The sequence below is a fragment of the Hyperolius riggenbachi genome, chromosome 9, assembly GCF_040937935.1.
Source record: "Hyperolius riggenbachi isolate aHypRig1 chromosome 9, aHypRig1.pri, whole genome shotgun sequence".
In the NCBI taxonomy this organism is placed as follows: Eukaryota; Metazoa; Chordata; class Amphibia; order Anura; family Hyperoliidae; genus Hyperolius; species Hyperolius riggenbachi.
Genome location: NC_090654.1, coordinates 175,219,616 through 175,247,222, shown reverse-complemented (window position 1 = coordinate 175,247,222; position 27,607 = coordinate 175,219,616). Strand labels below are relative to the sequence as shown.

The following is a 27,607-nucleotide window of genomic DNA, read 5'->3' as shown; positions in this document are numbered from 1 at the left end:
CCGCTGGAATGCAACGATATGTCAGCTTGTTAATATTACAGAGCCAAAATAAATCTAACATGCATACAGACAGACGGTTTCAGATTGGTTGATCCTCATCATTGCATGAAATGGATTAATCTGAGTCTATGGGGTAGGACTTGAAACACCCAGAGTTACAGATTGCCCAGCAAGTTTATGGTGACCTAGAACTCCTAGGAATGTGTAAGGGACTGAAAATCAGTTCTGGTTCACCATGAGCTTGCTGGGTGTGAGAGAACGCGGAAAAGCCGCCGCGTGTGCTGATAGCAAGGCGACCGATTCCGTGTCCAATGCAGCGGTTTGCACGCGGAAGCGTGCGTCTGGTAACATGGCAGAACACGGAAAAGCCGCCGCATGTATTGACAGCAAGGCGGCTGGTTCCGCGTCCAGCGCGGCGGTTTGCACACAGCAGCGTGTATCTGGAGTGGCTGAGTCTGTTAGTTCACACAGGCTTAGGAATACGCGCGCGCTGAGAGGCAGAACTTTTATGATGGGCAAGGGGGGATCAGCTGACCGAGCCGATCAGCTGACCCCAGACCTGGTAACTATTGGTTGATCACTTAAGGGTGGCGCCAGAGAGCACTACTCCATATATAGTTACTGCTGCCCAGACACAAGTGGTCTGCCATTGCAAACACTACGTGGAAGCACTCAGATCTTAGTCAGATCCAACAGTGTGTTTGAACCAGGAGGGAATTCATACTGAGCCAGTTAACTTGTATTATTGCTCTGTTGTATGTTAGACTAGTTCCAGGGTCTACGGACCACGGACCTCACACCCAGACTAGGGAACTTGTGTTATCATTCTGTTATACATTAGACTAGTTCCAGGGTGTAGAGACCACGGACCTCACACCCAGACTAGGGAACTTGTGTTATCATTCTGTTATACATCAGACTAGTTCCAGGGTGTAAAGACCACAGACCTCACATCCAGATTAGGGAACTTGCTATACATCAGACTAGTTCCAGGGTGTAGAGACCACGGACCTCACACCCAGACTAGGCATTGTTTGATATCTGTTATGACTTATTGCTTTCCTGACTATTCCTCTGATCACTGATTCGGTACCTTGCATATCTGATATTCCGTTGCCAAACCCTGCTTGCCTTGGATACCGAATCAGCTTTCTGTCTTTGTACTTTGTCTGTCCGTGTGTTGCCGACCTGGCTTGCCCGACCTCAAAAGCTATCTCTCCCCTTAAGAGATGGGGCCTGATTCACAAAGCGGTGCAAACTTTTTTTGCGGACTTTTGCGCGCGCAAAAGTCCGCGAAAAAAGTTTGCACAGCTTTGTGAATCAGGCCCATAGTCTCCGGATCAGATAGTGATATCCACCTTCTGGTGTCACTCACCCTCTGGTCCTTCCTACCTCCAGCCTGACTCCACCCCTTGGAGAGTCTCAGGCTGCTGGAAGGTTCCTTTACTCTCTAAAGCAGTATTGCCTATACTGCCTGATATCACCTGCTCATCAGGTGTGTTTCTCAAAGTATTACTGTTACACCAAACACTCTTATATACATAGGTGTCCAGAGGTTAGTAATATATCTGTATTATCGGTGATTCTGCAGATCATCAATAATCGGGTATATATCTGTATTCTTGGTGATACTGCAGATCACCAATAATCAGATTCTCTCTGCGTGCTGACACCGATCAATGCACTGGGCAATCTAGATTTGTGTGACTCAGTTTTAGCAGCAATGTCTTCTTTACTAATGAACTAATAAACGTTATGTATTGTATCAGCCATCAGACATCACCATTGTAAAGAATTTGAAGAATCCCCCATCAGGTGTAAAACTTGTCATGGAAGCTGTTTGTATCATGAAAGAGATCAAACCAGAAAGGATAAATGACCCGGCTGGGACAGGGCAGAAGGTAAGTGTGTCTTGTGTATATCAGTGTACTTTATGCACAGGAGCTTTGCCAAGATTGTAAAAGACCCTTGGCATATGTAGGGATTTCATGTTTGGGAGATTGGTAGTGTGCTGCTAAAATGTTGGACATGGATAAACAAGAAGAATGATTTAGGAGTATATAGCGTCCTCCGTATATTGCGTACGATTGTACGGGGTCCGCATGGATAGTGGAGCTGTATGCACGCGGATGGTCACGCGGAGATGCGGAAACCGTCCCCTTCCGCCAGTGGTGATGTCGCCACTCGCAGTCCAATGTGTTCCAGGACTATGCCGGCTGGTTCCTGGTTATGGGGATGCAGAGGGGACAAACACCATAGTGCAGACTGCGCCCAAAGTTGACAGACCCAAACAAAATTACACTTACAAACAAATTCTTGTGTTTATTGCATATCTAAAAGTATTCCCAATCCGGATTTCGGCCATATGCCTTCGTCCGGGGATTACAGAAAACAAATTTCACAGAGTATATATATATATATATGGTTGCCAACTCCTCCCACCTCCCCTGCAGTTGATAGCCGGCACTACGGGGAGCCTGGAGCAACATTTGGAAGTTCAGTGTGGCTTTAACCCATTGCTTAACAATGCAAGCTATGCATAAGTTCCCACTTTGCACTAATTAAAACAAATGGAAGTTCAGTGCGGCATTAACCCATTGCTTAACAATGCAAGCTATGCATACGTTCCCACTTTGCACTAATTAAAACAAATGGAAGTTCAGTGCGGCATTAACCCAATGCTTAACAATGCAAGCTATGCATAAGTTCACACTTTGCACTAATTAAAACAAATGGAAGTTCAGTGCGGCATTAACCCATTGCTTAACAATGCAAGCTATGCATAAGTTCGCACTTTGCACTAATTAAAGCAAATGGTATGTGCATAACACAATCAAAAGCTAAAAATAAGTAAATAAGTGAGAATAAAAATAGCTATAAAGATAGCGATAGAAATAGCATAAAAAGTTAAAAACAATACCAGCTATGATCATCCATCTTTAATAAAACAATTCAAATCTATGTGAGCATTTAATCCTCCATGAATTGTTTTATTAAAGATTAATGATCATAGCTGGTATTGTTTTTAACTTTTTATGCTATTTCTATCGCTATCTTTATAGCTATTTTTATTCTCACTTATTTACTTATTTTTAGCTTTTGATTGTGTTATGCACATACCATTTGCTTTAATTAGTGCAAAGTGTGAACTTATGCATAGCTTGCATTGTTAAGCAATGGGTTAATGCCGCACTGAACTTCCATTTGTTTTAATTAGTGCAAAGTGGGAACTTATGCATAGCTTGCATTGTTAAGCAATGGGTTAAAGCCACACTGAACTTCCAAATGTTTCTCCAGGCTCCCCGTAGAGCCGGCTATCAACTGCAGGGGAGGTGGGAGGAGTTGGCAACCATATATATATACTCTGTGAAATTTGTTTTCTGTAATCCCCTGACGAAGGCATATGGCCGAAATCCGGATTGGGAATACTTTTAGATATGCAATAAACACAAGAATTTGTTTGTAAGTGCAATTTTGTGTGGGTCTGTCAACTTTGGGCGCAGTCTGCACTATGGTGTTTGTCCCCTCTGCATCCCCATAACCAGGAACCAGCCGGCATAGTCCTGGAACACATTGGACTGCGAGTGGCGACATCACCACTGGCGGAAGGGGACGGTTTCCACATCTCCGCGTGACCATCCGCGTGCATACAGCTCCACTATCCATGCGGACCCCGTACAATCGTACGCAATATACGGAGGACGCTGCACACTGATAGGGAGGTATTTCCATACTCCCAAAAGGTACTGTGTCACACATATGAACTGTCTCTCAGGAATTGTTGTCCACGAGTATTTGCAGTGCGCAGTTTTTCTGGACGGACGAACTTGATCATATTGATCTGTACCATTATTGTAAGCGCCAGGTGCTCCATTATCTTCTCCCAATTCTCCTGTTTAGGGCTTGAGGACTGGCCCTGAGCTCACCTTGGCTGCTGCTGTTCGCTATTGCGCTCCTGCTCTGTTTTTTATATGATTTAGGAGTATATAATTTATAGTTTTTGACCTAAACCTGCATAATGTATCCTTGATAATCAAATCCAACACTTGCTGAAACCACATGTGCCCTGATGTATAAAAACTGTGCTAAAGAGATATTTTTTGGCTGCACATCAGTCAGATTCCACAACTTATTTTTAAATCTGAATGATAAGAGTACAAGTGGAAAGCAGAATGCTATAATGTATAGCCTTGTATATTATGGCTCCCTAACCCCTTCCTGTAAAATAAAGAGGCAAATGTAAAGATGAAACTCTTGAAACAATCCTTAAAAGTAAAAATAAAGTGAGGATATAAACAATTGCATCTATCCTCTTACTCCTAAAAATGACTTTTAGATACCCAGCAGTTTTATGTTATGTTTAGATTTATTGTTTAGTCTCAGCTCACTGAAACAGTCTGTCCAATGACTCCTGAGTCCTAAAATATACAAACTATCGACCTTTTTTATCTATCCCCTGTACTCAGAAGCCAAGTTTCCTGCTAGAAAAGTATTTTATGGCTGTCATTCTGTAATGATCTTCTTCTCAAAGTCGGCAGAGTGGAACGGTTTTGGCCAAGTTTAGTCTATTATATGCATGCTCCATTATCCGGTAGCAGAAAGTGAAGTGAAAGGATAGTGTGGGTACAACTGCAGCAAATAGGTTGGGATTTTATGGAACCTGCACTTGTGGCATTATAGCTAAAGAAATGGGCCACTTTAATTTGTCAGGTAAGTGCTTCACTTAGTTCACTTAACTTTGCTGTATTGTTTGCTTTTTGGGCACTTCCATCACCCACCCTATAAGTTACTCTAACATTAGTACTTCAGTTCGGTTTCCACTCTTCAAGTTCCCCTCCTCCCCATCTGCAGCTTGGAGTAAAACCACTAGAAGAACAGTAAACTGAGTGTGTGATGGGTTTTCCCACAGGTGAGATATCAAGTTGCAGTTGAGCAGTCACCCAGTGTGAGTTGATCTTTCATTGGTGTATTCTCAAGAAGAGTCTTTATACTACACTTAGAAAGCTCCTGCTTCCTCTGATTTAAGTTTTTATTCCCTGAGACTCTGAGCTATAGAAGAACACAGATGTCCTTACTGACATATTTTCTCTAATAGAATGAGTAGTTCACAAGTTTCCTCAATTGAAAATTCAGCACAATGCATTTCCTTTTCTAAACTGGTCATTTAGACTTTTATGCCGTATCCAGCTCACATCACATCCTATGAAATTCCATCTCATAAAGTTTATATCTGGCAAAACTTTCTTGCAATTTAACATGTAAACAATTAGGGCCCATTTCCACTAGTGCAGAAATCAGGCTGAATCTGCAGAGTAAAAACTGGGGGGAACGGGGAAACTCTGCCATACGGGATAATGCAGCAGCCGTCCGAATTGCTTGCCATAGCGGTTCGGACGACATTGCAGCATTTTCCCACGGCAGTGTCAGTGAATCCCATAGCCGGGCATGGCACGGCTTCCGCGATTCCACGATTCAGCTGCTTACTCGCACAAAAGGAAGTGCCTGCTAGTGGAAATGGGCCCAAAGGCTCATATTGAACAAAGCCTGGTAAGTACATCCTTTGGTAAGCATACTATTAAATGTTGGACAATTTTATTACCATACCAAAATAAAAATAATCCTGGATATTGCAGATCCTTGATTACTGGGGACCAAGTAAGAAGCTTCTGGGAGATATGAATTTTCTCAAAGATCTGCGGGAGTATGACAAAGATAACATTCCGGTAAGTTTAGACAAGAGTAATATATAATAATAATAATAATTCCTTTTTTTGTATAGCGCCTTTCTCCTGTCGGACTCAAAGCGCTTGCGAGGCAGCCACTAGAGCGCACTGAGTAGGCAGTAGCAGTGTTAGGGAGACTTGCCCAATGAACTCCTTACTGAATAGGTGCTGGCTTACCGAGTCGGAAGAGCCAGGATTTGAACCCAGGACTCCTACATCAGAGGCAGAGCCCTTAACCATGAACTGAGGACATACAGTATAAAAGGAATTTTCCACCCCCACCCACTGCAAAGTATTCAGAGAAGAAGATGGGAGTAATAGTATAAAGAGAGGGACTTATGGATGGATCTGGAATTGTCCTTTCATAAGGGGCCTATGGGATATCCACCCCCTGCCAGTTAATGATTACTACATTACCACCCTCACTGATTGCCACAAAGAGTTGCATATAAAAAAACACTACTTGACCTTCGAATGTCTATTTTTTTTCTTCTGGGTGGGAATGCAACCTACTGACTATTACAGCCAAAATTATCTTCAGTTAATTTTTTTTTTTTCATAGAAAGCCTTATGATTTTTTTATGCCTTCAATGTCTACAGGTATCCGTGATGCAAAAGATCCGTAGTGATTTCATCACTAATCCAGATTTCGATCCAGCAAAAGTGTTGAAAGCTTCCTCTGCAGCTGAGGGATTGTGCCGGTGGATCTGTGCCATGGAAGTATATGACAGAGTTGCAAAGGTATTGTATGAGCAACAACCTGTTCTCATTAGTGTGCTGACACATGCTTTATCTGCATCTGAAACTGTTTGGAAATATCCACATTTGGACACAGTAGGGATGAGCGAGGATGGCCTCGGGCCATCTGAGAATTTCCTTGAACTTCGGGTGGTTCTGAAAATTATTGGCAAAATTGTTTTGTGAATTACATTGAAGTGTTCCACCTTTAGCAGTTAATAGCAAAGCCCCCATACATGCTATAATCAGCAAACTTGTCAGGTAAGTTAAGAAGAATAGTGGAAACAAAGGGATTTTTTTTTCTCCAAAAGACTGTAGGGCTCCACACACTGAGCTATACCAGCCAGCATTGCCCATAATATGGATGGGCTCTGGAAGATAGTGGCAGCAAAGCCTCCCCCTCTCCACTGAAGCCCTTGTCCATACAATGTATGAGGGGCTCATCCCCACCTCTGGTGTGGTTAATCACCAAATTTGCCAGGTAAAGTTAAAGGAGCACTATGGCTAATTTCTTTTTTTTTTGCCACTATAATATTAATATTTGTATGTGTATCATTCTTAGGAACATGTATTGTGACAGATTAATTTTTTTTTCTTTACACAGCCAATTTCTTTTACAGCTTTAAAGTCAAGTCGGCAGATTTACCTTACTGACGCGACTCAGGCTAATCCATGTTGTAGTAGGAGGCATCTTTTTATCTTGTTGGAGCTGCCGTTATTGCTTACCCCTCTGGTCAGCTTAGTTTGGATGCTTCCATTTTCCAACTGCACTATTGTGCAGTTACAGAGGTCACTCGAATCTGCCGTAAAGTGCTGTATGCAGTCGCCGTGGAGAGTGGGATGCAGCCGTCGTCCAGAGTGGAACGCATCCGCCATGCTGAGCAGGATGCAGCTACATGGATTATGCTGCCCGGCAAGGAGCCCTGTGCTCTTTGATTCCGCCGCTGCCTTGCGCAGTTCAAGTCTGGTAACCATAGAAACGGACAACAATAGGTGTCCGTTTCATTGCCAGCTCCACTATAGGGGTCCTTGCCGGGCAGAGTAATCCGTGCGGCTGCGTCCTGCTTAGCACGGTGGATGTGTTCTACTCTGGAGGACGGCTGCGTCCCACTCTCCACGGCGGCTGCATCCAGCACTTTATGGCAGATTCGGGTGACCTCTGTAACTGCACAATAATGCAGTTGGAAAATGGAAGGATCCAAACTGAGCTGACCAGAGGGGTGAGCAATAACGGCAGCTCCAACAAGATAAAAAGATGCCTCCTACTACAACATGGATTAGCCTGAGTCGCGTCAGTAAGGTAAATCTGCCGACATGACTAAAGCTGTAAAAGGAATTGGCTGTGTAAAGAAGAAAAATGTAATCTGCCACAATACATGTTCCTAAGTATGATACACATACAAATATTAATATTATAGTGACAAAAAACAAATAAATTAGCCATAGTGCCCCTTTAAAGAGAATAGTGGAAACGAGAAATGTTTTTTTTTCCAAGATTGTGTGTGTGTGTGTGTGTGTGTGTGTGTGTGTGTGTGTGTGTGTGTGTGTTTGTTAATTATAATTACACCACAACAACAAGTAGTTTAATATTTTTAATTAAGCATACATATTTACCTTTAATTAATTATCCCATACCAATATTCCTCAAAAATATCCTGTATGTGCATGGTCTTATCAGGAAATCACACAAGGGACTTTGTAAGGAGCAAAGCGTTCCACATATTAAGATAGAGCTATAAAAGGGCTGAGGTCCTGTGAGACTTCCATTGTTGGCTCAGCTTTTCCCAATGGAAGCTAATTGCTGCTTCCATATTTGAGTTTGGAAGGCAGTTGCTGCTGCAAAACTGGTCATGGAACTGCTCTGTCTACTCTTTCTTGTCCAACATTATGGCTCACTACATTACTGGTGTGCCACAATGTGTCCAATAATCCAGACTGCTGATGAATGATATAGGCTGTGTCAGATGGCGATGAAGCTGACATGGCTCTTTAAATAGTCGTAGCACCATTTTATGTGCATTGATTTAAGGGTACTTCCAAATGTTCTTTTAACTTATTTATTATTTTACTTTTATAACTTTTGTATAATATTTTTAAAGATATTTCAAATTTTTACTGTACAACCTGTGATCGTTCACATGTTCCTTCCTGTTATGGACATGAGTGGTGGATGTAAATTTCCTGTTTTATAGGTAGTGGCCCCCAAGAAAGCTCGACTAGTTGAAGCTGAGCAGTCTCTGGCTGAAACAATGGCAGTGCTGAACCAGAAGAGGGCAGAGTTGAAAGAGGTGGAAGATCGTCTAGCAGCCCTGGAAGCCACGTTTCGAGAGAAAACGGAGGAAAAGGCCCGACTGGAATTCCAAGTGGATTTATGTGCTAAGAAGCTAGAAAGGGCAGAGAAATTAATAGGAGGACTTGGTGGAGAGAAACACAGGTGAGCAGGCAACCTCACCTATGCACAGGTGGGGTAATTAGTGTCTCAGCTACACGGAATCCACTTAGCTGAGACACTAATTACCCCACCACTGCATAGTGGAGGTTGCCTACAAAACATGCACTGTTGGGGTGTCACGAGGTTCGATAACAAATTAGTGGGAGAGAATCCGTGTAGAACTGGAGTATCCTTTTTGAGTGGCCTACCATTAATAGTATAAAGCATGCGTTTTCTTTATCAGTGAGAAATACACAGTTGGCTATAATAGGATGATATTATTCTTAACGAGTTATATCCTCTCCACAATGCTGGGCACACTATGTGCACTAGTGGCAGCGTGGGTACTTAAGCAATGGCTTATGCTTTCACAAGCCACACGGTAGTGACGTATAGTGACGTATCGCTACCGTAACCTTTAACTAGTGCGGCCACTACTATGTTAATTCATTAATTAATATAGTAGTAGCTGCACTAGCGAAGTATCACGGTAGCGATACATTACTACCGCGGGCTAATGAAAGCATTGGCCGTTGCTTAGGTACTCACGCTATGCTGCCACTAAAGCACGTAGCATGCCCAGTGGTGTCAAACTACTAAATGACCACCTCACGCCAGTTGGCGTGAGTGCAGTGGCAGCCCCAGATCGGCATGCAGTCCTGGAGGCGTGTTTTGCTGTGCATCGCTCACGCCGATGCGTGCGCATCCCTGCTTCAATCGCGATCCCTGCTTCGCGGCGATCGCTGCTAGAGACAGTTAGACTGCAAAACCACCGTCTATTTACACTGTACAGCACTGCGAACTATGGCAGTGTAACACGGCTGTCCCCTCTGGAGGCAGGGAAGTGATCCACTGTCATAAGCTAAAGCCTATGACAGCCAATCATGCTGATTGGCTGGCAGGGGATCACAGCCCACAGAAGGGATCACAGCCCACCAACAGAAAGCTTTGTTGGTGGGCAGAAAGGGGGGTGGGAATCACTTGTGTGCTGAATTGCACAGCCCTGCAGCGATGCCTTAAAGCTGCAGTGGCCTTAATTGTAAAAAATAGCCTGGTCACTAGGAGGGGTGTAAGCCCAGGGTCCCCGAATAGTTAAGTTGCATTACTTTATTAGCGCTCGGAAGAGGATATAACTTGTGCTGTTTCAGCATGTTCTGAAAAGTGAATCAACCTAAATGTTTAAAACACTTAAATTCTGAACCTGGGTTACAAAACTAAGAAAAAAAAACACTGTATGCACAAACCTCTGTATTCTGACAAATGCACATCCTATAAAAATCCGCTAACAACTCAAAAAACAGGGTGAATGTAAACTACCTATATATGAATTTTTTTCACTCACACTTGGTCATTTGGCTAATTCCAGATGGTCCAATGCAGCAGATTCTCTTCAGAACATGTATGATAACTTGACTGGAGATGTCCTTGTGTCGGCTGGTGTCATTGCCTACCTAGGAGCTTTTACTGCTGGATTCCGTCAAGAGTGTACTAAAGACTGGAGCAGACTCTGCAAGGTGAGAATTCTATTTACGTTTACACCTATATACCCATGAGTCAGCCAATTCACATGTATACTGAGGGAATCCTATAAAACGACTCCACCCTGCATTATGAGTGAAATAGAGTCTAATTATGATAGCCATACTCACTCTCAGTGGCAGCGCTACCATACAGACAAAGGGGGCAATTGTCCCAGGGCCCCTGACCTCAGCAGTGGTGCCTGTGCTGCTGAATGCTGCCAAGTTGTCCCCCATACTGCTCCTGGAATCCCTGCACATTAGCTACATACTCACTTAACCTGGCGGGCGGTGGCTGCACCGTCCATGCAGACTTCAACCACGCTGTTCACCTCTTACACAACATGCGCCGGATAGAGAAGGGCAGACAGCGTGGTTGAAGACTGCACAAACAGTGCAGCTGCCGCCTGCTGGGACAAGGGAGTCAGTGATTAATGTAGCTAATGTGCAGGGGTCCTGAGGACCAGTGGGGTAGTGTCTAACGGTGTGGAAGGCGGGGGGACTATCATGGGGGTAGTGGGGAACCCGCTTAAGTTCACCCCAGGGCCTCTTAAACCGGCCCAGCTCACCCTAGTGGATGTCATTAGAAGATCCCTGTTTTTGCAATGTCTGTATCCTGGCCAACTGCACACACTCTTGCTGCATTTCCCATTTGCATGTGTTTTCCTGGTCCAGTTAGCTGACCAACTAAATAAATATATGATTGCTGAACTAGACCACAAGTAAGATAACTAAACTATCATCTCACTTTGTCACAGGTAAGAATTAATTCTCATAGCAATTTTACATAGGGAACCTACCGGTTGTTTTTTTTTTACAAATACTTATTCTTGATTGATTCTGGCTATAGACACCTTGATTTGAAATGCTGGATACATATTATTCCTACAGCCACAGTACCTTTTGAGAGTGCTGAAAGTGAATTAGCTTGTCACACCCTCTCACTTTTCCTTGCTTGGCCAAACTTCTGGAAAAAATTCTTACATACTTACATCGTTATCTAGGTTGAAAAAAAGATATGTTTCCACCAAGTATAGTATCTTGACCTTTTCTGTACCTTAATTCAGGTGAAGGAAAATGCCACAAGGGTAAACTTTTCTCCCTGAATGTATCAACGTATCATCATGTTATAGTTAGTGGTTATATATGTGGATGCCCTTCAATGTAAGGAATTCATCCAAGTCCCTTTTTAAATGTCAATATAGAATTTGCCATAACTGCTGGCTTACTACTACAAGTATTTATGGAATGTTTATCTGTGCCTGTCATGCAGCTTGGATCATGTGATGCAGCCCTATGTACCATCCTATTTTTCAGCACTGGACAGCTGAGGGGCATATGCAGAGAGAAAAAAGGAAGATTACGCACTTGTCTTAGCATTTAAAAGGCTCTACTATGATTTTATTCAAACAGACGGACATACATAGAATAAAAAGCTGATTATAGTCAACAGCTCTCTTGTTCCCTTTGCAGCCTTTCGCTCCACTCTCCCACCCACCATCTTGGATGACTCGCCATCATGCTTGCGGCGCTGTCTCTAGTCAAAGCATATTGGGTACTTCTCCATCAGGGCTGCTGACAGCAGTAGCAACATCTCCCACATAAATCACGGGCAGTGCGCTAAGTTTCGTCGGGCTGTGTGGTAGAAATCAGGTCGGTTCGGCAGGCAGCTAGGTGGAGCTGTAATCACTCACTTTCACCATGCGGGCGCCAGAACAGATGTCCTCTTACAAATGGATTAAAGTTAAGAACAAACCTACTGTCCCTGTCTCATTTTGTTAACCGGGGACTACCTGTATACTGGTATGTAATCACTGCCAACAAGGGTACTGTTCATTTAATGTCATCACTGGAGTTCCTTAGTTATATACAGTGGGATGCGAAAGTTTGGGCAACCTTGTTAATCGTCATGATTTTCTGTATAAATCGTTGGTTGTTACGATAAATAATGTCAATTAATTATATCATAAAGGAGACACACACAGTGATATTTGAGAAGTGAAATGAAGTTTATTGGATTTACAGACAGTGTGCAATAATTGTTTAAATAAAATTAGGCAGGTGCATAAATTTGGGCACTGTTGTCATTTTATTGATTCCAAAACCTTTAGAACTAATTATTGAAACTCAAATTGGTTTGGTAAGCTCAGTGACCCCTGACCTAAATACACAGGTGAATCCAATTATGAGCAAGTATTTAAGGTGGTCAGTCTCCCTCCTCATTTAATTGTCTTTGAAGAGTAGCAATATGGGGGCCTTAAAACAACTCTCAAATGACCTGAAGGCAAAGATTGTTCACCATCATAGTTTAGGGGAAGGATACAGAAAGCTGTCTCAGAGATTTCAGCTGTCTGTTTCCACAGTTAGGAACATATTGAGGAAATGGAAGACCACAGACTTAGTTCACCTTAACCTGCCTAGCGTTCTGATTGCCCTGCGGCTGTAAGAGGGTTTTTTCAAGCCCAATTTTTTTTTATCATGTATCTAGCCAAGCGCTAGCTACATGATTCCCCCCTCCCTATGTCAGGGGGACTCCCTATCCACGCCACAGCGCAGCCTGGCGGTGATTGGCCAGGCTGCGCAAGGGGTCTGCAGGAGGGGGGCCCTCTTTCGCGGTGGGTGGCGCCGGATCGGCGGCAAGTGGCGGCGGCGATCGGGTATGACATGCAGCTAGCAAAGTGCTAGCTGCGTGTTTAAAAAAAAAATTATGCAAATTGGCCCACCAGGGCCTGAGCAATCCAGCGCGGCGTTACTGGACGAGCTGAGCTCGTCCTTAACGCCCAGCTAGTTAAGGCTCGAAGTGGCATACCAAGAAAAATCTCGGATAAACAGAAGTGACGAATGGTGAGAACAGTCAGAGTCAACCCACAGACCAGCACCAAAGACCTACAACATCATTTTACTGCCGATGGAATCACTGTGCATTGTTCAACCATTCGGCACACTTTACACAAGGAGATGCTGTATGCGAGAGTGATGCAGAGGAAGCCTTTTCTCTGCCCACTGCACAAACAGAGCCACTTAAGGTATGCTAAAGCACATTTGGACAAGCCAGCTTCATTTTGAAATAAGGTGCTGTGGAGTTATTTGGGCATAACACAGGGCATTTTGCATGGAGGAAAAATAACACAGCATTACAAGAAAAACACTTGCTACCTACAGTAAAATATGGTGGTGGTTTCATCATGCTGTGGGACTGTGTGGCCAGTGCAGGAACTGGTGAATCTTGTCAAAGTTGAGGGACGCATGGATTTCACTCAGTATCAGCAGATTCTGGAGACCAATGTCCAGGAATCAATGACAAAGCTGAAGGTGCGCTGGGGCTGGATCTTCCAACAAGATAACGGCCCTAAACACTGCTCAAAATCCACTAAGGCATTCATGCAGTGAAACAAGTACAATGTTCTAGAATGGCCATCTCATTCACCAGACCTGAATGTAATTGAAAATCTGTGGTGTGAGTTAACGAGACCTGTCCATGCTCGGAAGCCATCAAACCTGAGTGAACTAGAGATGTTTTGTAAAGAGGAATGGTCAAAAATCCCTTCAACCAGAATCCAGACTCTCATTGGAACCTACAGGAAGCATTTACAGGCTGTAATTTCTGCAAAAGGAGGATCTACTAAATATTGATTTCATTTCTTTTTTGTGTTGCCCAAATGTATGCACCTGCCTAATTTGTTTAAACAATTATTGCACACTTTCTGTAAATCCAATAAACTTCATTTTACTTCTCAAATATTACTGTGTGTGTCTCATATATGATATATTTAATTGACTTTTTTTATCGTAACAACCAACGATTTATACAGGAAAATCGAGATGATTAACAAGGTTGCCCAAACTTTCGCATCCCACTGTAGGGTAATATGCCAGTTGAAGTTTTAGCCCACCAATGTCTTCCAGACCTGGAAATACCACTTTTAGCTGGGCTGGCCATTTACTACACATTTACTCATGTTTCTCAATGTTTCTACATTTTTTTTCTTCAGAGTAAAATGATCCCTTGCTCTGAAGACTTTTCCTTGAGTAAGACTCTTGGAGATCCCATTAAAATCAGAGCCTGGAATATTGCTGGATTACCAACGGACAACTTCTCCATAGATAATGGGGTCATTGTGAGCAACTCACGACGTTGGTATGTATAGAGGAAGCAGCAAATCTAATCCTTAATAATTTGCATGTTGCTCAGCACTGTAAAATGGACAATATGGATGTGTTTTATCATTCAGGCCATTGATGATTGACCCCCAGAGCCAAGCTAATAAATGGATTAAGAATTCAGAAAGAGAGAACCAGCTGAGTGTGATCAAATTAACGGATTCCGACTACATGCGGACTCTGGAGAACTGTATCCAGTTTGGGACTCCTCTACTGCTAGAGAATGTAGGGGAGGAGCTCGACCCATCCCTCGAGCCTTTACTGCTTAAACAAACATTTAAACAGGGTATGTCTTCAGTCTTTGCAGCCATCACTATTATTTATGTGTATTGTTGGCATTTAATTGTTTAATATTGTGATTTTGTTTAATGCTGCTTGCTGGGAACAGATGAAGGTACAGTGCATGGAATATTTTTGTTGTAGATATTTTCTTTGCATCTTGTATGTGGTGTATACAACAGTTATGGCCTGTATGTTATCTTTAATAGTATGTTGTATGGGTTGGGTTAATAGTATATAGCATTGGTTGCTTATCAGGGCTAGTTTTCATGGGTTTCAAAAAAGCTTTTAACATTGAAGCTTACAAAATGCACCGAGTATTTCACTTGCATTTTTACAATGTGCTTTTCTAGCTTAAAAGAGCAACATTCCAAAATGGTGAGGGACAACTTATCAAAATGAAAGCTTGAAAAATCTGTGTCAAATGCATAAACAGTGCAGGCCAAAAAACAAGGAAAAATGTGTGTTCTGGACAAACTTTTACATTTTCCATGACATGACACTTGAGTGTGTTAACGTGATCCTGAGCAGATGCTTGAGTTCAAAATAATATAGTAACCTAAAGAGAAGAAAGCCTCAGGATCCTATTGAGGCTTCCCCCGGTGGTCCAATGTCCCCCGTCATTTAACACGGCCCCCCTCCACATCTGGGTCTTGCCCCTCCTCTGTCATGAGCGCGGCCGTGCAGTAGCATGGCCACACATGCGCAGTAGTAGGAGCCCGTGGCTCTGGCTTACTGCACATGGGTAGGTGCGTGCTGCGCAGCCATGCTGAAAGAAGAAAAGGTGTGTGGCCCTGATATGATTAGCAACAATGGCTTGTCGGTGCAGTGGCGCTAAGCACTAACCACTACGCCATTGTGCTGTCCACCCTCCACAAAGGGTAGACCCGACCCCAGATTAGGAGGTCGCTCTCTGTAGACAGGAAAAGAAGCGGCACCACCCATCCACCAAGGGTGTATAAACCTGCAGACCAAATACAGGCGCCAAGCAGAATTACCAGCATAACAGCATTCAAGATATGCCCCGGTTCTCAAACAAATGCAAATGCCCATGTGTACACGCCCTATAAAATACTTAAACTCCTGCTCCTAAAGGAAATAGTTTTGAAGGGCTTTATGAATGTTTCATTGTCTACGCAGATGTAAACATTCAAAGCCTGACTTAGTAAATAGAATAAAGCACTAATAAAGCAGGGGATCAAACCTAAAAATTCATTTGAACCTAATTTTACACAAATAATTGACATCTCCCTATGGGGCGATGCAGCCAAAGGTCAATCAGAAACTAGTAGTATAAATATAATAATCACAACTGGCCATAGCAATTACAGTAAATATGCACCAGCAGTATTGTTAGCACTGATAAGTAATAAACTCCCATAAAAACAATCAAATACAGTAAGGCCCGGTTCACATCTGTGTTTTTGCCAGAAAGGATCCGGTGAGCGAATCCGGTCTCCGCTTCACCGGATCCGGATGGCTCAGTCCGTGGCCCGTTCACATAGAGAAAATCTGATCAAGGATTGATCGGATACGTTTTCATTCAGCAAATACATACCTTATCTTCCTCTTCTTCTGCTGTGACTACACAGCGCGTCATGTGACTAGTCACATGACGCGTCATGTAGTCACATGACGCGGAAGAAGACGGAAGCGTCTACCGCCGGCTGCCTATGAAGATAAGGTATATATAAACCCTCCCTAGCCCACCCGCCCGGCTGCTGCACCCTCCCCTCACCCTCCCGTCACTAGATTTGCGTCGGCCCATGCCCCCATCATCCGTGGAACGGTCCGTTTCTTCACTAGTGTGAAGAAACGTTCCATCTCCCATTGCCCCCAATGCTGCAGTATTTTTGTCCGGATCCCTTCCGCTAGGCAGAACGGTCCGGAAAATTAGGGCCTGCGGAATTTTTCAGATCCGGGGACCGGAACGGAAGGAACGTATCCGTACCAATGGTAACATGTGAATGGATCCATAGGTTATTATTGGATTCATTCACATCTGTTCCGTTTGTACATTATACATTCCGATTACGTTCCACAAAAAAACGCAGATGTGAACAAGGCCTTAATGGTCTATAAGTTTTATAAAAACATTCTCTAAGCTTCATGAATGTCAAAGTAATGAGATTATATCAAAATAAGAAAATGATATAGTGTTTCCAGAACTTGAATAATTCAAAGAAAACAAATCCCCTGTTCACTCTAATCCCCCTTCTACACTTAATGCATCACCGCATCCCGAAAATGCAGAAAACGCAGCATTCCGTTACAGGAGCTGTGATGGCGCTATAAGGCTATCATGCTGAATGCGGTGTGTTGTAGTGCTGCGGGTCCCGGTGCAATAATGCACTGCTTGCAGTGTGTTACTGAGCAACTTGTATGTATACCCCGGATATGAGGCATATTTTCAATGGAAAGTATGCCTGGTCGCACTGCGGAATTAATGTGCGGTGTGACTTCTCGGGAGCAGTGAGGTGCATTAGTTAAAAATTGCACTGCACCAAGTATAAAAGCAGCCTTAAAGCAAACCCGAGCCACAGCCAAAGCTCGGGTTCAAAATTAATAATTACTCTGCAGAGAGGGAGGCCTCAGGATCCATTTGAGGTTTCCCTCGTGGGTCCGCAATGCCCCTGATGCTGAGCGCAGACCCATTCCTCGTGGCTGTGCAGCTCCTCTTCTGCATTCATGGCGGCGCATTAGAAGCTCGAGTCTGCCCGCGCATGCGCAGTAGCATGGAGCATGTTTAGGATAGCTTTGTATTTGGCTTGATTCATGCATCCACCACAAAGACAGAGCTATCCAATTCCAACGTTGCTTAAGCAGCCAACACTGACCCTCCTCCATATTTTACAGTTTGAGCCAGATGATATGGGTTGCAGACTTCTCTAGGTCTCCGTCTAACCATAAGATGACAAGTTATTGGGCAAAGCTATGCATTACTCCAATCTGTTTTTTGTGTCTTTACATGACTTCAGCCCTTTGTAGGAATCTATTTTGAACTGTTCTCGCCATGTATTTCACCCAGTCTCAGAATACCACTGTTTTTGAATGTCATTTGGTGGCAGTGTAACGATTGTGGAATTCTCTCCGTGGTCAGCGCACAGGACGCGCGCTGACACTGCGGAGATCCTCCACAAGCGTATAATTCGAAAGAACCCAGCAAAAGGTGCAACGCATCTGTAGAGGGAAATTCCTGTCGGCAGATGGAGCTGTGGAGTGTAGAGAAACAGATCCTCTGCCCTGCCACAGATGCCAGATAGGAATTGTACGAAGGGAAGAACGCAGGGCAAGATAGCCCTTAAAGAAAGAGAGTAAAGTGACAGAGTGTATGTGTGTCCACCAATCTAGTCGCCACCCAGCGACGCTGAACACACAACCATGAAGATCAGGTGAGAAGGCAATCGCAAGAGATGGCGATTGCTAACAGTGACACAAGACAGAATAAGCACAGAGGAGGAATGTATGTGTGTGCACCAATCTAGTCGCCAACCTGCGATGGTGGACACACAACAGAGGAAACCAAGTGAGAACGCATTCGCAAGAGAAGCGATTGCGAATGAGAATGAGCACAGGGACAGAATGTATGTGTGTGCACCAATCTAGTCGCCAACCCGCGACGGTGCACACACAACAGCAGATACGAAGTAGGAACGCAATCGCGAGAGAGGGGATTGCCAGAGGTGACACAAGGCTAAAGCAAGACAGGGCACGAGAGTAGCAAAGGCACAGCAATTCATACAATGAGAAGATAAGGAAAATAACAAACGCTAACTAAACGCGAACACCGCACTCATTCGCAACAGCGAACGCGTTTACAGCGCGATCTCCGCACGTTAAGCGCAACAGAGACAAGCACGCCTAACTAACCCCCGCCACCCAAACACGAAACAGAGAACGCGAGCGCTTGCTTAACGGTTACCTCACCGAGCCTACAGCAAACGTTCGTATCAGACAAGACAGACAGACGACCGGGAAACAGGATAGGAAAGATCCACTGCTCTTTCCGCCAGAGCGAATGCGATCCAAGTAAAGCAACAGAGCTTAGCAGGATCCACTGCTCTTTCCGCCAGAGCGAGTGCGATCCAAGTTCAGGGACAGGATAGGAAAGATCCACTGCTCTTACCGCCAGAGCGAGTGCGATCCGGGTTCAGGGACAGGATCACAGATCAGAAGGATCCACAGCCGCTACCGCTAGGGGCTAGTGCGATCCAAGCAAGACAGGCAGATGAGATAGCCGGTGGCAACCGCTGCTCCAGCTATACTCCAAGAAAGCAGATCAGAAGGATCCACAGCCGCTACCGCTAGAGGCTGGTGCGATCCAAGTAAGACAGATGAAACAGAAGGGGCTACCAGTAGCAACCGCTGCACTGGTTAGCACCCACAGACAGGATGATTTCCTATCGACCACCGTTGGCGAAAGGACAATCTCAGCAGAGAGGCAACATAGATAAAACAGATAAGCAGGCTAACTGCACTAGAGGAGCTGCCTAGTGCAGTCCCCAGAATTACTCTAAGATACCTATAACAATCCAACAGGGAAGGCTGTCACTCCAGGAGTGTATTTAACAAACCGTTATGACCAGCAAAGCCTTCTGGTCAGCAGAAGGCTTTTATACTGCCAGCCCTCAAACGAGACAGCTGGGCAATTTGCATGTATGCAAATCCCTCAGCAAAGCAACTCTGAAAGTTGCAAGATGAAGCCAGGTCTCTTTTCCAGAGACCTGCATCTCTCAGACATAAGGAATGGTCAAACAGCTGTCTGCCTGTGCAGCCAGCTGAGCGGATCATTACAGTACCCCCCCTCTAGGGACGGATTCCAGACGTCCCTCAAAACTGGTATTTCCACAAAACTCTAACTGAAGACTCATAAAAGCCTGACAAGGCCCAATTCCAGAGTCAGTCCACCCAAAACCGACCTCTTCGGAAGCAGAAGCCACCGAAACATGCCCATCAGTACTACAAGTCTCAGTGTAACACCCATCAGGACTGTGAATGCCAGAGAAGAAGCCATCGACACCCTCCAGACAATACCCACCACCTTCCAGGGAGCGTCCAAAAAAACCAAACCTGCCACAATACCTGTTCGAAGTGTCTCTTTCAAAACAAAAGCCACTGTTGATCCTATACAGGGTACCAAGCAAAATCTCTCCCGGAATCTCCCAGAACCCTTTGAAGCTCCGCAGAGATCCCAAGAGGCCAGAACACTCACCAGGCTCACATGGAGAACCACCAAGAACCCCTATGGAACCTATGATTATTCTGGATTCAGAATTACCAGGACACCCATCAAGATCAGGACTTTCAGGGACCACTTCTGGGCATTCAAACAGGCAGGCAATATCAGAGCATGTCTCCACCGAGGAAGCATCTGAGCATGCTGGTAACCAAGGCACACTTGGGCTTTCTGGGTCACAGAGCACATTGGGGTACACCAGCACAGGAGAAACCTCAGGACACGTCGGGGAACTGCCAACCTCAGAGTCCGAAACGACAAGACCAAAACCAGGACCGGGCAAAAAATCATCACGAGTAGCGGCTACAGGTACTGGTCTTTCAAAAGAAGACTCAGACTTAAATTCAGAAATTTCTGTGACTGTAATATCATCATTGACTACACATGAGTGAAGCTCCACCAGAGCTGCAAAGGTAGTCAGCACAACAGCAATGCCCACTGAAGTGGGCAAAACCTCAGACGGATCTAGGGGGTAGGAGGCATCTCCTAGAAGTTCTGCATCCCCCAGGAGGGACTTGGAAACCTTCAAAACATCAAACCAGACCTCAGAAGTGTCATTTTCCAAATTTTCTAAGAAGGATTCTGAGGTATCCATGTTACAGGGCTGAACATTAAATACCTCCTGCAGGCAGGGCAGATGTCTCAGGAATGGTTCCACCATAAGCTGAGACTGAATTTCATCATCAGGACACGGAAGCACAGGAATATCTAGTGAAACTAACTCTGACTTTCTGAGTTTCGTTTCATTGCAGGCAGATTTTATACAAGGTAAAACTGACTCATCCAGGGTACAGGGTGGAGAGTCAATACTTTCTTCAGAGCAAGAAAGGGACTCACAACTGTCAGTGCGATTGGACATCATATTGTTATTCATGGTACAGGGCAGGCTCAGAGAAACCTTCTCTGGACACAACAAAGATGCTTCAGTGTCAGATTCGCAAAACCAAACCGCTGTCTCACTCTTAGATTCGGCTAACAATGTCGAATCCGGGGAGTCAGAACGCAAACCTTGCGAATCCAAGATCGCTTTAGGTTGTGAAACTGACCCTTCCATAGCGCAAACCTCCACGATCTGCGGAGCAGACTGTAAGGCGTTCAGGACAGAAACACTGGAGCAACTGTCACCAGGCAACGGGCCCTTACAGATGTGAACAGGGCGAAACAAAGACTCATTTGCAGAAGAAATAGCAACAACAACAGGAGAAACTTTATTAGACATATTAATTTTACTTTTGACGCTGCATAATTTAGGAATTTTCCCCATAGCAGGATCATAGATGGAAGATCTTAAAGATCTGTTTTTAGATGACAAGGGATCCCACATATCTTTGAGAAAACTGGCACATTCATGTTGGACGCAATTTGCAGGAACATCCGAGAAACAGGCATTAGATTGCATAAATTCAAACTGCACACAGTCAGGAGGGAATCTTTCAGGATTCGCACAGGAGTCAACCACAGTGGTACACCCATTCATTTCAGATTGCACAATATCTAGACTCACATGCTTTACCCCAGAAAGGCAGGAACAATCATCCGATAACAATGTCTCTTTATTGGAATCAATTGATTGGTGTGTGTGCAACTCATCCAAAATCATCTGCCACACACACATCACTGGGTCCACAAAACACCTGTCACACTCATCAGAATCTATCAAAGTGTACACGGAATTTATACAAGCGTTTAGCGTCTCTGCGCTTTCTGCGATATAGAAATCGCAAAACGCCTTCCAATCCATCTCGAATTCCTCAACCAAAGCTCCAATATCCCAGTGAGCAAATGGGGCTCAAACAACCCGGTATCTAAGTAGCTCTCATAAGGGTTGGGGTCAGGAACATGCATAGACTTTCTTACTCCTTTAATATAGAAAATAATTCTGCCTATTAAAGGGTCCACAAAAGCTTCTGATTGGGGTAATAAACCCTGAGACTGAGCAACATCATGAAGCGTTTTATTCAGGTGCTTGCGTTTTTTAGTTCTTTCCTTTTTAGCAACCTTGCATGACTGCTGTTTAAACGCAAGAGAGGTATCAGAGCAGTTCTCTTGCATCTGCTTAGAACCTGAAGTGGCAACAGAAACATTGAACTGATTGTTATACTGAATGGTTTTGGATAGAACAGCTGACTTATCAGCAGCTACACATTAAATCAGAGCAGGTGGTAAGCAAGACAGCTTAAACCAGTGAGAGAAGATCAATGTAAGAAATTGATACAGATTGTTATTCCAAGAATTGCCTTTTAATACATTATAAGCCCAGGAGAACAGATCCCCTTGCAAGAGCACATAGGCTAATTTAAGAGCTGACGTGGATGGATCAGTAATTTGAAAGGTAGGATTCAGACAAAATTTTACACATTCAGAGAGGAAATCCTGCTTAGTCTCTGAATCCAGTTTTTTGAAGCTCTTAAAGACACAGGACCCATATTCAACAAAAACGTACAAATCGGAAATTCCCTCTACACTGGGAATTTCGGTTTGGCTGGTCATACTGTAACGATTGTGAAATTCTCTCCGTGGTCAGCGCACAGGACGCGTGCTGACACTGCGGAAATCCTCCACAAGCGTATAATTTGAGAGAACCCAGCAAAAGGTGTAACGCACCTGTAGAGGGAAATTCCTGTCGGCAGATGGAGCTGTGGAGTGCAGAGGAACAGATCCTCTGCCCTGCCAAAGACGCCAGATAGGAATTGTATGAAGGGAAGAACGCAGGGCAAGATAACCCTTAAAGAAAGAGAGTAAAGCGACAGAGTGTATGTGTGTCCACCAATCTAGTCGCCACCCAGTGACGATGAACACACAACCATGAAGATCAGGTGAGAAGGCAATCGCAAGAGATGGCGATTGCTAACAGTGACACAAGACAGAATAAGCACAGAGGAGGAATGTATGTGTGTGTACCAATCTAGTCGCCAACCTGCGACGGTGGACACACAACAGAGGAAACCAAGTGAGAACGCAATCGGAAGAGAAGCGATTGCGAATGAGAATGAGCACAGGGACAGAATGTATGTGTGTGCACCAATCTAGTCGCCAACCTGCGACGGTGCACACACAACAGCAGATACGAAGTAGGAACGCAATCGCGAGAGAGGGGATTGCCAGAGGTGACACAAGGCTAAAGCAAGACAGGGCATGAGAGTAGCAAAGGCACAGCAATTCATACAATAAGAAGATAAGGAAAATAACAAACGCTAACTAAACGCGAACACCGCACTCATTCGCAACAGCGAACGCGTTTACAGCGCGATCTCCGCACATTAAGTGCAACAGAGACAAGCACGCCTAACTAACCCCCCGCAACCCAAACACGAAACAGAGAACGCGAGCGCTTGCTTAACGGTTACCTCACCGAGCCTACAGCAAGCGTTCGTATCAGACAAGACAGACAGATGGCCGGGAAACAGGATAGGAAAGATCCACTGCTCTTTCCGCCAGAGCGAGTGCAATCCAAGTAAAGCAACAGAGCTTAGCAGGATCCACTGCTCTTTCCGCCAGAGCGAGTGCGATCCAAGTTCAGGGACAGGATAGGAAAGATCCACTGCTCTTACCGCCAGAGCGAGTGCGATCCGGGTTCAGGGACAGGATCACAGATCAGAAGGATCCACAGCCGCTACCGCTAGGGGTTAGTGCGATCCAAGCAAGACAGGCAGATGAGATAGCCGGTGGCAACCGCTGCTCCAGCTATACTCCAAGAAAGCAGATCAGAAGGATCCACAGCCGCTACCGCTAGAGGCTGGTGCGATCCAAGTAAGACAGATGAAACAGAAGGGGCTACCAGTAGCAACCGCTGCACTGGTTAGCACCCACAGACAGGACGATTTCCTATCGACCACCGTTGGCGACAGGACAATCACAGCAGAGAGGCAACATAGACAAAACAGATAAGCAGGCTAACTGCACTAGAGGAGCTGCCTAGTGCAGTCCCCAGAATTACTCTAAGATACCTATAACAATCCAACAGGGAAGGCTGACACTCCAGGAGTGTATTTAACAAACCGTTATGACCAGCAAAGCCTTCTGGTCAGCAGAAGGCTTTTATACTGCCAGCCCTCAAACGAGACAGCTGGGCAATTTGCATGTATGCAAATCCCTCAGCAAAGCAACTCTGAAAGTTGCAAGATGAAGCCAGGTTTCTTTTCCAGAGACCTGCATCTCTCAGACATAAGGAATGGTCAAACAGCTGTCTGCCTGTGCAGCCAGCTGAGCGGATCATTACAGTCAGCTTATGGTTCTTGAGTGACTTTCGAAAGAGTTTGAAATTATCCCTCTCAGTGTTGAGAGCTTTTTTGTCTCCCATGCCTGTTACTTGACCTTGTTCTTGTGTACTTCTGTCTTTGAGATTTTAAGTATAGAAGCAATCTGATGCTCACAATACAATAAAGTCAGAATTGCAGCTTTCTTTTCCTCTCTCAGAACCTTTCTTTTTCACTTTTTTTGGCGTTGTCAGAAGTTATTACCGTATATTCCAAATTACTTAGGATGTATTTCTGGCAGTGTTTTCCCATCCAACTCGTCACAATGCAAGAGGACGGTGTTGATTACAACAGTTTTTTTTATACTTTACCTAATAATATTTAATTCACGTCAACTTGTGAGATTTCAAGTAGATGGTATGTACAGTAGACATCTCCAAGAAACTGGAAAAACAAAGAAGACCAGGAGCCAATAGTGTGATATGTCTGTACATCAAATATAGTTGATAAAGGAGAGTATACTCAAGTGTACAAGGTTGCAAGAACCTGCATCTACCATTAAGGTGCAGTGCACTTTTTTCACAGCTGTATATTGATCTATATATTTGCTGCAGGAAACAGCTCTTACAGATGATAACAGCTGGGCATGACAAATAAGGCTATACATCTGGTATCTGGGTATTGTCTATATGACAAGACAAAGAACATATATATTGCGCTTTTCTATTTGCGGACTGAAGGCACTAGGGCGCGCTCTATAGGCAATAACAGTATTGGTGAGCCTTGCCCAAGGTCTCCTACTGAATAGGTGCTGGATTCGAGCCCTGGTCTTCTGTGTCAGAGGTAGAGTCCTTAACCAGTACACTATCCAGCCACTTTATGGTAAGTCATCTCTTCTCCAGTTACCACAGATAGCTGATACCTATTGCATGTCCTCAACTAAACTAAATGTGGCTTTATCAGGAGGATGCATATTTGTCTTTAAAGAAATCCGTAAGACATTCCTTGTTGTGTTATTTCAAAGTATATTTAATAGTTCTGAGTTTTGAGTACTTTTTTTTTATTTGCAGGGGGCATGGACTGCATCAGACTCGGAGAGACGGTTATTGAGTATTCAAGTGATTTCAGATTCTACATAACAACTAAACTCAGAAATCCTCATTATCTGCCTGAGTTAGCTACTAAGGTCTCCCTGTTAAACTTTATGATCACCCCTGAGGGTCTGGAGGACCAGTTGCTTGGGATTGTTGTGGCAAAGGAGAGGTTGGTGCTTTTTAATGGATATTTACACTTAATGTTGAAAGTTTTGTTTTTTAAATAATGGAAAAAAAAAACAGCCAATAACACTGTGTACCTAAGAACAATTAAAACTGTGATAGTAACTCACAAAACTGATGTTGGCTTAGGCTAAACGTTTATATCGCGTAATCTGGTCCTCTACTCAGTATACATGCTTTGATATCCCCTTTTTCTGGGCTCAAGGGGTCCTTGTTCTCTAATCACAAATACATATTTATGATGACCTACATAGTAAAAGATTGACAGCCGCACAGAGAAAAAGTAATCCACAGTTATAGTGCAGTGCCATGAAGCTTATTATTCTTCTCATTATAGACCGGAGCTTGAAGAAGAGAGAAATGCTCTGATATTGCAGTCTGCTGCTAATAAAAAACAGCTGAAGGAGATTGAAGACAAGATTCTGGAGACCTTGCAGTCATCAGAGGGAAACATTTTGGAAGATGAGAGTGCCATTCAGATTTTAGACTCTGCCAAGATCATGTCTAATGAGATTACCAAAAAACAGCAGGTTAACAATTACTAAATGCTGACTTGCACTAGGAGATATATAAATGTTTATCTACAACTTGCTTTTATACAAAATTCTAATCTATTTCATATTTCTGTAGGTTGCTGAGAAAACTGAACTTAAGATAGCAGAGTCTAGAGAAGGCTACAGGCCCATTGCTAAGCACTCATCTGTCTTGTTCTTCAGTATTGCTGACCTGGCCAACATTGACCCCATGTACCAGTATGCCCTCAACTGGTTTGTGAACCTCTACATCAACTCCATTCAGGACAGGTGAGAAACTTTCTTGCTTTAGAATGGCATCATGGGAAAATCCACTCAAATTTTCTCTTATTTTGATACAGTGAGGAAAGTTAAATCCTTGGTCAGCTTTTTATTGCTATTGGCATTCCCTTAGGGAGAGTGCCTATTACTTACACCCCAAGTGACACACCAAGGGCATTACTGACACTAAAAGGTCCTGTGGATTTTTAATCAATTGAATTTGTAGGGAAAATGCCCAAAATGGTGATTGAGACACATCAATAGGCTAATTGGAATTCAGTAAGTGATGCCAAAATTTTACAAAATGGTTCTCTTCTTCAGTTGATTAGTAGTCAAGGCCCGCAAGTAATCTGAGAAGTGCAAGAGCTCTAATTACCTGATCAGTAAACAACCAACTATGGGAAGACAAATCCACTGGCAATGACTTAATGTTTCAAAGAGTTCTCATTCTTTTCTTTTTTTAAGGAAACCCTTTTAAGATTTACATTTTAGTAAATTATAGTACAGACGTCCATTCAGAAACCAACGTTACCTGTGGCAAATAATGCACAGAGTACCAATATCATTAAACAACCCAAGGATATAGATGTTTTTTTTTCTAAAATGAGTATACATATTGAAATGTTGTTTTGACATTCTACACAAAAGTTTGAGTGTTCATTCTGGTGTAAATATAACACACAACACATTATGATTTTGCTGATTGTCAGCCTCCAGCTCTTTCATCAGAAAGCTCAAAGCAGTGACTTTTGTGTTGTGCTTTGGTTGTATTGATGTAGCATATGGATACATGTAATATAAACCATGGGATTTACTAATCCGCATCACTACTGAAGAAAATATACAAATTACTTTTCAGGCTTTGATTGCAATGAACTATATATCACATTATACATATAATATTTTATACAATATTCAATAAATGCTTTTGTTTTACAGATGAGGATTAATTCTTTTCATGAGAGTTTCTCAGTAGGGATTTTTCGTTGTACTGTAGGCACTTTTAATTAATCTGCATGATTATATCTTTTAGCAACAAATCCAAAATCTTGGAGAAACGTCTCCGATACCTGAATGATCACTTCACTTATAATTTATACTGCAATGTGTGTCGTTCCCTGTTTGAAAAAGACAAGCTGCTGTTTTCCTTTTTGCTGTGCTGCAACCTCCTCATGTAAGTTCCCCTTCTGTGGAATATTAGTTGTCTCTGTTTATCTTGTCTGGATAGCTGACCATCCTTTACTTGTCATTTCAG

General features: G+C 43.7%; 1 protein-coding gene across 1 annotated transcript in view; it reads left to right on the top strand.

Annotated features, from left to right (window-relative positions):
* The window catches only part of DNAH12 (dynein axonemal heavy chain 12), a 257,076-nt gene that overhangs the window by 173,226 nt on the left and 56,243 nt on the right, over positions 1 to 27,607 (top strand). Inside the window, exons 50-60 of the mRNA XM_068253712.1 lie at positions 1,770 to 1,901; positions 5,634 to 5,723; positions 6,324 to 6,464; positions 8,654 to 8,895; positions 10,259 to 10,406; positions 14,402 to 14,547; positions 14,642 to 14,856; positions 25,352 to 25,544; positions 25,896 to 26,088; positions 26,189 to 26,361; positions 27,386 to 27,526. Coding sequence (XP_068109813.1) covers positions 1,770 to 1,901; positions 5,634 to 5,723; positions 6,324 to 6,464; positions 8,654 to 8,895; positions 10,259 to 10,406; positions 14,402 to 14,547; positions 14,642 to 14,856; positions 25,352 to 25,544; positions 25,896 to 26,088; positions 26,189 to 26,361; positions 27,386 to 27,526 — 1,814 coding nt within the window. The remainder of the gene's footprint in view (positions 1 to 1,769; positions 1,902 to 5,633; positions 5,724 to 6,323; positions 6,465 to 8,653; positions 8,896 to 10,258; positions 10,407 to 14,401; positions 14,548 to 14,641; positions 14,857 to 25,351; positions 25,545 to 25,895; positions 26,089 to 26,188; positions 26,362 to 27,385; positions 27,527 to 27,607) is intronic.